The following is a 14516-nucleotide window of genomic DNA, read 5'->3' on the forward strand; positions in this document are numbered from 1 at the left end:
GAGAGTATGGACATATTGAAAAATGCAGCCAAATTCTATGTTATGAAACTGTTCATGTGCCCTCTCACAGGAAAGGGTAATGATTTAAAAAAATACATTTTTACCCCTCCCTATGAAAGGGCACCTGGACGATTTTGTAACACAGAATCCCGACGATGAAAAATGGAGATTTACTATATATGTACATGGTCCATATACCCGAGTTGTTTTGTCAATCCTACTTTCTATGTAGGTGTTTTAATATGAAATAATTTTGAAATTAGTTATTGTTTTATAATACACAAAATTACTCAAGCTAGGAGTTTTATAATATGAAATGACTTAAGCTATTATACAACAACTATTGAACTTAATTAAAAAGAACAACATAATTCAGATTTAAGACAAGTTCAATAAAACTATAGTTATACAACAACATAACCATAACCGCAACAAGGAAATCCAACAAATTGTAGTTTTTGCAATAAAAGCTGAAAGCTACTTCAAGCTGATTGTTAAGATCAAACCGTAATGATCGCTGGGAAAGACAGGCAGCTCAAATTCATACACTTCCCATTTAATTCTCTTCTCCTGTAAATAAGTCAAACCGGGTATTGCCTCCAAACCGATCATTTCGATTCCAATAACTTCAAAATCCTTCATGCAGCATACAAAACGATCCAACCGCTTCTGAAGGGTCTTATTACGCGACAACATCTTGTTTGATTTAGTATCGTAAGTCCATCCATTTTCACCTGGCCTTAGCATTTCCCAAGCATCAAACCATCCATCATTAGGAAAAGGAAAATGACCATCCAACTCATCTTCCCAGTTCATGTCTCCACAGAAAATGGCATTAGGATATTCTTCAAGGTCTTCCATGGCTTCTTTCGCCTGTTGAACTCTTTCATTGCTATACATTTGATCCCATTTGGGTGGTCCAGGGCAAGGGCTTTCCAGATGAGAAGTGGCAATCATTAAAGACAAATCAGGTTTGATCTCGAGCTCAGCTATGCAAAGTTCTCGACCCATTTTGGAATTAAGAAATGGATATTTGCAGTAGGATTTCGGAGTCAGTTTGCTCATCTGCCACAATTTTATGACAAGAACAACATCATGCATATGCTATTACAAAAAAAAATGACATTTTTGTTTTGTTTTTTGAATCTCACCTGCATACAGAAATAGCGTTTTGTCATTGCCATTTCAAATGAAACAGAGCAGCTATAAGCTTTCCACCAGTTGAACTTCTGAAAAATCTCATATATATTGGGGGTAATCTCCTGCAAATTTACAAAAGCACCAGTAGTGATAAGAGTAGATATATATCTTAAAGATGATAAAAAAAACCCTAGAAGAAGACCTGGAAACATATGACATCTGGAGAATGTTGACGAATGAGGCTTCCAAGGGATCTCATCCTATTTTCAAGTTCCAAGTCTTCTCGAAACCAGACATTATAGCTCATAATCTTCAAGGGTTTTGAATCAGTGCTTGGTAATTTTGAATATTTGCTAACTGTAAACCAAATCATATGTTTTTCTTTAAATGAAAATGTGAGTAAACCAAGCTATTTAGCAGCAATGAATCAAATGAGAGAAGAATAGATATAGGCAACATGAAGGATCCTATGGGCCCTCTCCCATTTAAAAATCTGAGAGTTATAGAGTAGGAATAAGTTCTTAACTTTAGACAATTAATACAAATAAGTCACTATATTTCAACGGAAATATTTTTTTACACGCTTCCTCAAGATGAAAATCTTGCAAGTTGAGCTTGTGTTTGAGTTTTTCATATTGTTGATCTAAAGAGGTTTGGTGAATACATCTGCAACTTGTGATTTTGAAGATATATGTGGAATACTGATTTAGTTTGATCGAAACTCCGAGATCAGATAGTAAGAAGGATAACAACCATTAACTTCACAAACAGTTGTTGCTAGACTGAAAGAGCAAAAGTACTTTGCTTTACTAATTACCAAGCTTAACACAATAACCTGTTATATCAGAACATTTTGTCCAATCTGCATCAGAAAATGCCTCAAGAATGAAGCTGTTAGTAAATGGATAAAAATTGCCATGAGATGGAATTCCCCTTAGATATTTAACTATCTGAATTGCAAAACTCCAAATAAAGTAGATGATTTATGTAGGGGTGTAAGCAAAATCGAAAAAACAGAACCGAATATATCATAAATACAAATTTTTAACCGATTTTGTAATATAAGATTCCTAATTTACTATTTGACCGATTTTGATAATATGTTTAACTGACCCTTTAGCTCCAGAATAATTCAAGTTGTATTTAATTTGTTTAAATCATTTAGACCGATTTTTTTAAAACTGTTTATTAGACATTTTTTTTGAGATATTCTATTGTGATCAATGAGAAAAATCACCTGAGTTAAAGTTGGAGCTGCTTCCTCCATGTTCCTTTAAGCCTTTCATATTCTTCATGGATGTTTTGGAAATGAAATCAGCGAATGAGAGTTTAGGCCTGCTTTCTTCATCATGAGGTGTGATGGCTGCATTTGTGAAGTATTTATTTTTCTCGTTTTGATCCATTTGATTCCACCATTCCGGGTAGCCAGTAATACTAAAGCACCCCCCTTCAAAATGCCCTATCATGTTACAATCTGCACATCTTGCATTTTTGAAAGAATATATATACTCAACTCCTCCAGTTTTGCTTGTAGAGAAGCTAGCAGTAGGAGCTAGTTTAATGGTAGCCTCCCTTCTGGCTTCCACGTTTATAAGAAGAAGCTTAAAGGCATTTTCGATGCTAGGAAATGGATCCATAATTAAAATATAATCTATAACATGCGCATGACTATCATTTAGACCTACAAGGAACTCCAGCAGCCTCTCTTCTTCATCATCAATAATCACTTGTTGGCCAACCTCAATAGCATCGAGACTTGGTTGTTCTTTCTTACTACAGGCTAGGGGTTTAAGACCCCTGAGCTCTTCCAATAACATTTTAAATTTAGAATAGTACCTTTCTAAAGTTAAAGAACCCTGTTTGATGCTGCTCATCTTCTTCTTGATTCCATATCTTCTTTGTCCTTCACAAATCCTTTTGATTTCAACCCAGAGGTTTAGTGTAGTGTAGTTTCCTATGAAAATTTCTAGGAAATTATCTTTCAGTTCTTCAGAGATCGAGTTCAAAATCCAAGATCGAACCATAGCATCTACGATCTTCCATTGTTTAGCGTCAACCGGATCAGTTGGCTTTGGACACGATCCATCTAAAAACCCTAACTTATTTTTTGCCAATAAAGCTAACTTGATCGCTTTGCACCAGCCAAAGTAGTTGTTACCTATTAGAATCGTGGAACAGATGATAGAGTTGGGGTTGTCAGCGCTCTGAAGGGATAATTGATCAAGGTTGTGTTTCTTCTTCTGATTCGTTGTCGATCCGTCTACCAGTGTGTTCTCCATGATTTCAACACCAGGAAAGTTTTATCCCAAGTGTTCTGATACTATGTAAATCAATTGAAGAAGATAGAAGAACCAGACAGATTAGGGTTTGACAAAGAGAATAATAATATATTTAGGCAACTTGAGGGGATCACATACCCTCTCCTGTTTATAAAGTAGGAATAAGTGCTGCTTAACTTTAGACCTATAATAAACTATTACAAAATGCAGGAATAAAAGTAATACATTGGAATTGAAACATAACCTGAGTGGCCAGGAGTTTGGTTCCACGAAAACCATTTGGATCGACGGAGTGATCGGCGACTTCCTCCGGGGAATCGCGCGCGAATCTTAAGGGTTTAGGCAGGTGCAGGATTTGCAGGACCATTTGGGTGCAATCGGTGCGGACGAAGAAGAGGAAGGAGAAGGTGAAGATAAGCAGATGAGGCATGTTGTCTTCTGGGATGCAGGATTGATGAAGGTGCACTTGATTCATGGCCAAGAAGCCATTGTTGAACTGGAGTAGGGTTTATCCTCTTGTTTAGTTTTGCCGCTGATATTTTCATATTTTTGTTAAACGGTTAAATACTAAATTTATTTTAAAATATATGTAAAATAAATAAAAATATTATAAAAATATTCATTTGATTAACGACAATAACTGAACTATTTAATATTCTTTATAATATAATTGGTTATATTTAAATAATTCCTTAATTTATAAAGGGTTCGTTACAGTATACCTTAATATTTTATCCATATCTTTTACCTTACATAAAATTTCAGTACGCAAAAAATGCATACATTTACTTTACCTTGATTTCGGTATACCTTGTTTCGATATACCTTAATTTCGGTATATAAAAAATTTATACATTTACGTTACCTTAATTTCGGTATACCTTATTTTCGGTATCGGTATTATACCTTTGATACATAAAAAATATATTAATTTTAAAAAAATATAATTATATTTTGATATTATTCAAAAATTATATTTTTATAATTAAATTAATTTTAAATCTATTTAATTATTTCCTTATAAGTATTATATATATATTTATATATATATTAACTTATAAATACTATTTCGGTATATCTTGATATATCAAAATTTTAAAAATCTCATACTTTTACCGTACCAATAATTACGGTATCAGTATCATACCTTACCTTTTTTTCGGTATACCTTAAAAGTCGATATATTACGGTACGATATTTTTGATATACTTTTAATATCGGTAATTTTCCCCACCCTTAGTAAAAACTAAAAAGTATTAAATAGTTAAGTTGTTAAAAGGTTAATATTTAAGTAATTAGACATAAAGGGAAATTTGATGAATGCCTTAATTGGGGAATGATCAGCGCCTAATAAAAATTGCGCAAGTGATCACTTCATATTTTTCGGACGAAAATATACCCGTCGCGAGACGGTTGTGATGAACAATTATACTCAATTCAGTCTTGAATTTTCGTCGCGAGACGATCGTGTTGAGCAATTATACTCAATTTAGTCTTAAATTTTCGTCGCGAGACAATCATGCTGAACAATTATACTCAATTCAGTCTTGAATTTTCGTCATGAGACGATCGTGCCGTCGCGAGATGATCGTGTTGAACAATTATACTCAATTCAAACTTTAATTTTCGTCGTGAAACGTGATTAGAGTATTTTCGTCCGAAAAATAGGGAGTGGTCATTTGTGCAATTTTTATTAGGCGCTTATCATTTTTCTAATTAAAGCAATTATTATGTTCATTTCATCAAATTTTCCAACATAAATAAAATGGATATTTAATTCAATTTTAAATGTTATTTGTTTTTAAGTTTGATAAGGTAGTATTTTTATTTATTTTTATTTTTTTCTATATATTTGAGTGATATAAAATTTATTTAAATAATTGTACTAAATTGATTATACCTAAAATATTATTAATTAAAGTTATGATATCCTAATAAATATTTAACTTCGACAAATGTTGAATCAACAACTCACTTATTTTTGCATTATTGATGGTGACTAGTATTTAGAAATTTTTGTGGAGTATTACTAGGATTCATTGGGTGATGTCGAGTTTTTAGGTAGTTGCTGAGAAATTTGGATTCACGCGGCTAATATGACAAACCTACATATTTAGGTTATTATCCCAATTATTCGTTGATGGACTATCTGTTTAGAGAGAAATCGTCGAACTTTCAATGATCATAGTCGTCTGATGCGTATCATTTATAATACTATTATTATGATGATTTCTGAGACTCGTCTAGGAAAGCCAGATTAGTTAATCGTTTTTCTCGAAATTTTACGAGTTCGATAACTTATTAAATATTGTTTTTTCTTATTTTTTATTTTTATTTTATTCGTTATTTCATGTCATGCTTTGTCGTTGTGTTTAAACGATTTATTTATTTTTAATATACATGAATATTTTTCAAATATAAAATTAAATATTTAACTTCGATTTTTTTTATTAGGTTGATTTTTTATAATTAATTTTATTTCATTATAATAAATTTTAAAATTAATTTATGTTAGTCTTGATAATGTATAAAGAGCCGTAAGAATAGATTTAAAATTATAAAAGAAAAAACAATATATTGATGATAATAAACCTTCATTTTAAGCAGATTTTTTTTTTTGATAAAGTTATTATCTATTTATCATCAATCTCACCTCTTGATTTTGGATATTTCGTCAACGACAATCTCGGTAGGATAATTTTAAAACAGCGTGAACATTGAATAAATTGATTATGTGACGAAATATTCCTTGATCTCCGAGTCGTACTGTAAAGATATTTGGACTCCTCTCACCGATATTTGAATTTCTTCGTTTTTTTGAGTTTTTTCTTCTAATCTTCTTTATAATGCCTAACTTTCTTTTCTATTAATCGCGATTTCTCTACAACATCAATGTATGAGTATAGTTGAAAAGGAACCAACACTTGTCGAATATGGGGACTCAAACCCATATCGAGTTTCCTTGCCTTCGTGATCTCATTCCCAATCCATATTTGAGCAAACTTTGCCAATTCCACGAACCGAGCTTCATATTGAGTTACGTCATGTTTCCCTGTTCTAAATTCATTAACTTCATCTCATTTTTCTGCCACAAACTCTTAGGGAAATAATTATTATAAAAAGTTTTTTAAACTTTTCATAGGAGAGTTTACTTATATCATGCACGTATGTTAGCTTCTCCATTTCCCACCAGTTACATGCATTTCCTTGTAATTGAAACGCCGCAGATCGTATTTTTTCTATCTCGCTACAATCGAGAACTTCATTGGATCAACTTTACCTTCAAAGTATGGCGGATCAACTTCTTAAATTTGGCAAACATTTTGGCCGGTACATATTGTTGTGGTATTCCCACCATTGTTTAACAATATCCTCAATTGTTACCGTTCTTTAAGCTTCCCTTTTCTGTTTGTTGTTTGATATTATTTTGTCTTCTCCTTTCACGTCGTACCAAAATTGGCTACACTCTCGTTATCCATTTCTATAATATTTTTATTCAACCATATTAGTCCAATGATTGCATCACTATATGTAATGTAATAGAATAGAACATTTTTTCTAAAATTCTCAACTTCAACTTGTCACGTTCCAAACTCATAATTTAAAAAAGGTACGTTCAGAAACCGCATGTTATTTATTTAAAATCATTATATAATTCAAATCCAATGATTGCGTCACTATATGTAATAGAATATAACATTTTCTCTAAAATTCTCAACTTCAACTTGTCACGCTCCAAACTCAAGATTTAAAGAGAGCACGTGCAGAAACCATATGTTATTTATTTAAAACCATTATATAATTCAAAATTTCACACTGGCGTACATGTAAAGCTAAAAGAGATGACGTTGTCCACCATTTTTCTGTATTAATGATTTTTTTGTTTCTTTTTGGTATATATCTTCCGAACTGCATTAAATTTGTGTTTTTCTCCATGATTACCGTTAATTCAATCAAAATCTGATGGAACGGTAATAATAAGTATATGTGAAAGTTAAAATTTTTAATAGAAATTTATAAAAAATTGATAAAGTTCTACAACCATTATACAAATTAAAGAAAATTTTATGGAAAAATAGCTTACCAAACAAAATTTACTCTTATTTTAGAGAGAAAATTAAGTTCATTTGTAAGGTTAGAATTATGCTTTTTTAGATTATACAGTTTTAACGAGTTACATAGTCAAATGCTAAAACTTAATTTGAATGGAATCTATTATATAACAGTTATTGAACTTAATTAAAAAGAAAGACACTTCATCATTCATATTTAAGGCAAAGTTTTGGAATACAATTGTTATACAACAACATAAACATAACAAAAAAAATCCAACAAAAGTTGCTTACAAAGGGTAGTTTTTGCAATAGAGCTGAAGCTACTTCAAGCTGATTGTTAGGATCAAACCATAATGATCGCTGGGCAAGACAGGCAGCTTGAATTCACACACTTCCCCTCTAATTTTCTTCTCCTTTAAATAAGTCAAACCGGGTATTGCCTCCAAACCGATCATTTCGATTCCACTAACTTCAAAATCCTTCAGGCAGCATACAAAACGATCCAACCGCCTCTGAAGGGTCCAATTACGCGACAACATCTTGTTCGATTTAGTATCGTAAGTCCATCCATTTTCACCTGGCCTTAGCATTTCCCAAGCATCAAACCATCCATCATTAGGAAAAGGAAAATGACCATCCAACTCATCTTCCCAGTTCATGTCTCCACAGAAAATGGCATTAGGATATTCTTTAAGGATGTTCATGGCTTCTTTTGCCTGTTGAACTCTTTCCTTGCTATACATTTGATCCCATTTGGGTGGTCCAGGGCAAGGACTTTCCAGATGAGAGGTGGCAATCAGTAAAGACAAATCAGGCTTGATCTCGAGCTCGGCTAAGCAAAGTTCTCGACCCATTTTGGAGTTAAGAAATGGATTTTTGCTGTAGGATTTCGGTGTCAGTTTGCTCATCTGCCACCATTTGATGACAAGAACAACATCATGCATATGCTATTACAAAATAAATAGCCCTTTGTTTTGTTTTGAATCTCACCTGCATACAGAAATAGCCTTTTGTCAATGCCATTTCAAGTGAAACAGAGCAGCTATAAGCTTTCCACCAGTTGAACTTCTGAAAAATCTCATATATATTGGGGGTAACCTCCTGCAAATTTACAAAAGCACCAGTAGTTGTAAGACTAGATATATCTTAAAAATGATAAAAAAAAAACCAAGAAGAAGACCTGGAAACATATGACATCTGGAGAATGTTGACGAATGAGGCTTCCAAGGGCTCTCATCCTACTTTCAAGTTCCAAGTCTTCTCTAAACCAGACATTATAGCTCATAATCTTCAAGGGTTTTGAATCCATGCTTGGTAATTTTGAATCTTTGCTAACTGTAAACCAAATCATACAGTTTTCTTTAAATGAAAATGTGAGTAAACCAAGCTATTTAGCAGCATGAATCAATTGAAGAAGAAGATAGAAGAACCAGACAGATTAGGGTTTGATTGGGAGAAGAATAGATTTAGGCAACATGAAGGATCCTATAGGCCCTCTCCCATTTAAAAATCTGAGAGTTATAAAGTAGGAATAAGTTCTTGACTTTAGACCATTAATACAAATAGGTCCCTATATTCCAGCTTTTTTGCACGCTCCCTATAATAAAATGTTGATCTTCAAGAGGTTTCGTGCATACATCTGCAACTTGTGATTTTGAAGATATACGTGGTAGTCTGATGAAGCCTTCCTTGTGCTTTTCTTGCACTAAAATCAATGTACTTTGTTCTTTTGTCGAATACTGATTTTTTGTGATATGAATGACTGCATGGTTGTCACACCAAAGGTTTTGGTGCTGATGGGTAGTTCAATAGAAACTCCAAGATCAGAGAGTAAAAAGAATAACCATTAACTTCACAAACAGTTGTTGCTAGACTCCTGAGAAACCGAGGATCAAACAATAGTATTTGCTTCTTGGTTTTCCAAGAAATTGTTACTAAATCAAGCTTTACAATAACCTGTTAATGAACGTTTATTATCAAAATATTTTGTCCAATATGCATCAGAAAATGCCTCAAGAATGAAGCTATTAATAAATGGATAAAAATTGTTATGGGGTGGCATTCTCCTTAGATATTGAACAGTATGAATTGCAGCAGTCCAGTGAAAAGTAGATGGTTTATGCATATATTGGCTTAACTGTTGGACAGAGAATGCAATGTCTGGGCGAGTGAAATTCAAGTAGATTAATCACCCAACAAGTCACCTAATTTTTTCAGGCTCAATGAACTTATTGTCATGTGTTAATTCCAGCTTAATACCTTTACACATTAGGTATTTAGCTGGTTTTACCCCCCAACTAAACCGCAATCAGCAATAATATCAAGTGTATATTTTGTTGGTTTATAAATAAGCCTTTAAATGTTCGTCTTATTTCTAAACCCATAAATGCTTAATGCTTAATAGCCTCAAGACTATTGTCGGCAATTCGTCAACATAAATGAGAACAATAGTATTAATAGATTGTTCTCTTTTTATGAAGAGGCAATGGTCATGAGGGGATTGTTTGAATCCAAAAAAACAAGATTCACTGAGAATTATTTGTTCCATTGTCAGCTGGTCTGCTTAAGACCATAAAGAAAGACTCCTTTTTAATTTGCATACAAGATGTAAAAACTAATTTTCACCAATCTAATGAATGTTTGAAGAGTATTGAGGGTTCCTTATTTGAACCCCATAAATCAATATGTACTAAGTCAAAAATTGTTTTTGTTTTAGAAGTGCTCATAGGAAAAGTAGATCTAGTCATTTTAGAAATAGGACAAGTTTCACTATGTTTAAAATTTCCCTTGAGGAAAATTTTCTTTAGAATAATATCAGAGGGATCTCGTATAAAGAGTATTGCAATCAAGTGAATCTAATATTTGCCAAAGGTTAAAAAGTACATTTGGGACTCGATGATAGACTATCATTTACGTTTTCAAAAGCAGTAGAATTACACTGTCTACATGATGGTAGATTGGTAGTCCCCAAAGCTTTTCCAAAAGAGTAGTCTTTATAAAAAAAATATGGTTATGTTTTCTAGTCGCTTTTCCCAAAATAACATTCATTTTAAGGTCATGCACAAGATATTCAGTTGAAAGAAGTTTCTTCAATAAGTTTTGCAACCGACATCAAATATTATTTGAAATCTGGTGCAAACATAACATCTACAAGTTGTAGATTTTCATTTAATAAATACTAATCCTACTTCATTGATAAGTTTTTTGCTACCATCTGGTAGAAAAAACATTTAAAGGTGTTTTTATAGTATGAAGGTTATGCATTAAAAATTTCTATTATTACAAATATAAATAAGAGCTCCAGAATAATTCAAGTTGTATTTAACTTGTTTAAATCATTTAGACTTAGCTGAAACTCATAAGTCATAACAGAGTTAATCTTTTTAAGAAAATTGTTTATTAGACATTTTGTTTTTTGAGATATTCTCTTGTGGTCAATGAGAAAAATTACCTGAGTTAAAGTTGGAGCTGCTTCCTCCATGTTCCTTCTTCATGGAAATTTTGAAATCAGCGAATGAGATTTCAGGGCTACTTTCTTCATCAAGAGGTGTGGTGGCTGCATTTGCGGAGTCTTTCTTTTTCTGGTTTTGATCCTTCGATTGATTCCACCATTCCGGGTAGCCAATAATTCTAAAGCATCCTTCTTGAACGTGCCCTGTCATATTACAATGTTGACATATATCTGCATTTTTGAAAGAATATTTTCCTTTCTCAACTCCAGTCCTTGTTCCAGTTTTGCTTGTAGAGAAGTTAGCAGCTCTTCCAAACTTCGGGCTATTGAATCCTTGATTGTCTCTACGGTACATAGCATTGAAGTTCACAGCTTGTTCAATCTTAACCTCCCTTTTTGCTTCCACGTTTAAAAGAATCGTGAAGGCATTGTGGATGCTAGGAAATGGATCCATAGTTAAAATATGATCTTTAACATGCTCATAACTATCATTTAGACCCATAAGGAATTCCAGCAGCCTGTCTTCCTCATCATCAAGAATCACTTGTTGGCCAACCTCAATAGCATCAAGACTTGGTTGTTCTTTCTTACTACAGGCTAATGGTTTAAGACCCCTGAGCTCTTCCCAAAACATTTTAAATTTAGAATAGTACATTTCTAAAGTTAAAGAGCCCTGTTTGATGCTGCTAATCTCCTTCTTGATTCCATATCTTCTTTGTCCATTATTCTTTTCATAACCCTCTTTGATTTCAGCCCAGAGTTCTTGTGTAGTGTAGGTTCCTCGGAAATTTCCTTTCAGTTCTTCAGAGATCGAGTTCATAATCCACGACCGAACCATAGTATCTACAATCATCCATTGTTGAGTGTCAACCAGATCAGTTGGCTTAGGACAGGATCCATCTAAAAACCCTAACTTATTTTTTGCCAATAAGGCTAACTTGATTGCTTTACACCAGCCAAAGTAGTTGTCACCTATTAGAATCGTCGAACAGATGATAGAATTGGGGTTGTCAACTCTATGAAGGAATAATTGATCAAGGTTGTATTTCTTCTTCTGATTCGATGTTGATCCATCACCCACCTCTACGAGTGGGTTCACCATGATGTTAAAACCAAGAAAGTTTTATCCCAAGTGTTCTGATATTATGCGAGTCAACCAAGCTATTTAGTAAAATGAATCAATTGAATTGAAGAAGGTAGAAGAATCAGACAGATTAGGGTTGACAAAGAGAATAATATATTGAGGCAACGTGAAGGGATCACATACCCTCTCCTGTTTATAAATCTGAGAGTTATAAAGTAGGATAAAGTGCTTAACTTTAGACCTATAATAAACTATTACAAAAAGCAGGAATAAAAGTAATACATTGGAATTGAAACATAACCTGTGGTGGCCAAGAGTTTGGTTCCACGAAACCCATTTGGATCGACGGAGTGATCGGCGAGTTCCTCCGGGGAATCGCGAATCTTAAGGGATTGGGAAGGTGCAGGACCATTTGGGCGCAATCGATGCGAGGGCATGTTGTCTTCTGGGATGCAGGATTGATGAAGATGCACTTGATGATGCATGGCCAAGAAGCCATTGTTGAACTGGAATTGGGTTTTGATGAATGCCATTTTGAAGAGTTTATCCTCTGTTTTGTTTTGCCGCTTTCTCTCAATGTCATTTTTCATATTTTTGTTAAACGGTTAAATACCAATCTTGTTTTAAAATATATATGTAAAATAAATTAAAATATTATAAAAATATTCATGTTAAAAACAAAATAACAATCTTATCATTACTTAATCACGTCACTTCTATTTAAATGTTATACAATATTATTAGCTTATTTGGTTAAAATGTTAAATTTGTAGAGTGGGATTGTAAATTTGAAACTTATATCATATTTTTTATTTAATTTTTCAAGTTTATGGACGGGCGAGTCAACTCACAACCCAACTCAAGTATTCATTTACTCTCACATACATATTCAAATTAACCACATTTCTCCACCCAGAAATCCAGACACTAAAAATGAACTAAAAATGAAGCATTATTATATATATATATATATATATATAAATTTGTTATATTTAAATAATTATTATTTAAATAAATAGATATAAATAAAATGGATATTTAATCCAATTTTAAATGTTATTTAATTTTAAGTTTGATGAGAGTTATTTTTTTATTTTAGGGTGGAATATAAAATTTAGTCATAATTTCTTGTACCAATTTTTTTTTTTTTTTTTTAAGATTCAAATATCTTGACACACATTTTATGGCGTTTTAAATGATTTACAAATATATTTACATAATTTATTATAATTTTATTTAGAAGATGTTCCTCGATTACTTTTTATATTCTTTATTATATTATATGTATATTTTTGTTAAAACCGAGTTGATGTATAATTGCAAATCGACGGATAAATTTTTTGAAAAATCAACACCGATGGTAGGGATAATTTTTTTTTGTTTTTTAAAAACGACCGAATTAAATCATTTAAACCCCTAATTCAAATAACCAAACTAATTCAATGTAATAATAAATATCCAACTTTATCTTTTTGTCATTGTTTAAAATTGTTATTATGTTGAATTTATATAGTTAATTTTGTTTAATTAATATTAAAGTGGATTAAAATTAGTTATTAAGTATAACCCGAACTGAAATAATATGTTTGAAAAAAAAAAAGACTGAATCCAATCTAAAATTAGAGTTTTTTTGTTTGGATAAACTTAGTAATCTATTTATCATCAATCTCACATCTTGATTTTGGATCTTTCCAATAGAGATTCACTCTTTTCATGACATAAACCAATCAATTATGAAACACCAAATCCAGGCAAGAAAGAAGTGATCAAAGTCATTTGATTAGAAGCATCAGGCAGGCTATCCATCCCCCAATAATTTACAAGATAAACTAATGTAATGCATCAAGCTAAAGTGATGCAGCGTGCGTGGCTAGGATGAACCTTTATCAAGATTCGTTGATTCTTACGAATACCGAAAGTCGATAGATATTGAGGAAACCTCGTTTTCTGATTAATAATCTTCTTCTCCCTTACAATGGAATACCTTCAGGGTATTTATAGGACTTACACGTATTAAATTAGGAATTACGTCTAATTACAATTTAATTACACTAATTTAGGATATTCCTTCCATAACAAGAATATCCCTACTTAATTTAGAATATCCCTTGTAATCTCTTCCTTAATTAGAATATATATTATAATCCTTTCCTTGATTAGAATATATCTTCCAATCCCTTCCTTAATTAGATTATCTTCCAATCTCTTCGACTCGCACCGCATCATTCCCCCCAGGGTAGAAAAGATTCGTCCTCGAATCTGGAACCGCATCATCCTCATCAGAAGAAGACTCACCCACAAAAGGAACAAGATGCTTCACATTGAACACATCAGAGGTACGCACATGGCTGGGAAGGCGTAAACGATAAGCATTGGGGTTGATCTTCTCCACAATCTCAACAGGACCAATCTTCTTAGCAGCAAGCTTGCTATATTCATGAGCTGGAAAACGATCCTTAGTCAGAATAGCCCACACAAAGTCACCAACTTCAAAATCAACAGCACGC

At 32.6% G+C, this 14516-nt stretch overlaps 3 protein-coding genes across 3 annotated transcripts; all 3 read right to left on the reverse strand.

The window, feature by feature from the left end:
* Positions 1-427: 427 nt before the first annotated feature.
* On the reverse strand, positions 428-3923 carry LOC124913209. The gene is made up of 3 exons (XM_047453808.1): positions 2378-3923; positions 1152-1497; positions 428-1065 (listed from the first exon to the last, which is right to left on the reverse strand). Exons 2-3 carry the CDS (start codon positions 1350-1352, stop codon positions 478-480), a joined length of 789 nt encoding a protein of 262 aa, XP_047309764.1. The 5' UTR covers positions 1353-1497; positions 2378-3923; the 3' UTR covers positions 428-477.
* LOC124912892 lies at positions 2361-3419 on the reverse strand. The gene has a single exon (XM_047453528.1). It carries the CDS (start codon positions 3417-3419, stop codon positions 2361-2363), a length of 1059 nt encoding a protein of 352 aa, XP_047309484.1.
* A 3800-nt stretch (positions 3924-7723) lies between the features above and the next one.
* On the reverse strand, positions 7724-8812 carry LOC124912094 (5'-tyrosyl-DNA phosphodiesterase-like). Its single transcript, XM_047452653.1, has 3 exons — positions 8655-8812; positions 8465-8575; positions 7724-8382 (listed from the first exon to the last, which is right to left on the reverse strand). Exons 1-3 carry the CDS (start codon positions 8781-8783, stop codon positions 7795-7797), a joined length of 828 nt encoding a protein of 275 aa, XP_047308609.1. The 5' UTR covers positions 8784-8812; the 3' UTR covers positions 7724-7794.
* Between the last annotated feature and the right edge of the window lie 5704 nt (positions 8813-14516).

Source organism: Impatiens glandulifera, chromosome 8 (assembly GCF_907164915.1).
Source record: "Impatiens glandulifera chromosome 8, dImpGla2.1, whole genome shotgun sequence".
Taxonomy (NCBI): Eukaryota; Viridiplantae; Streptophyta; class Magnoliopsida; order Ericales; family Balsaminaceae; genus Impatiens; species Impatiens glandulifera.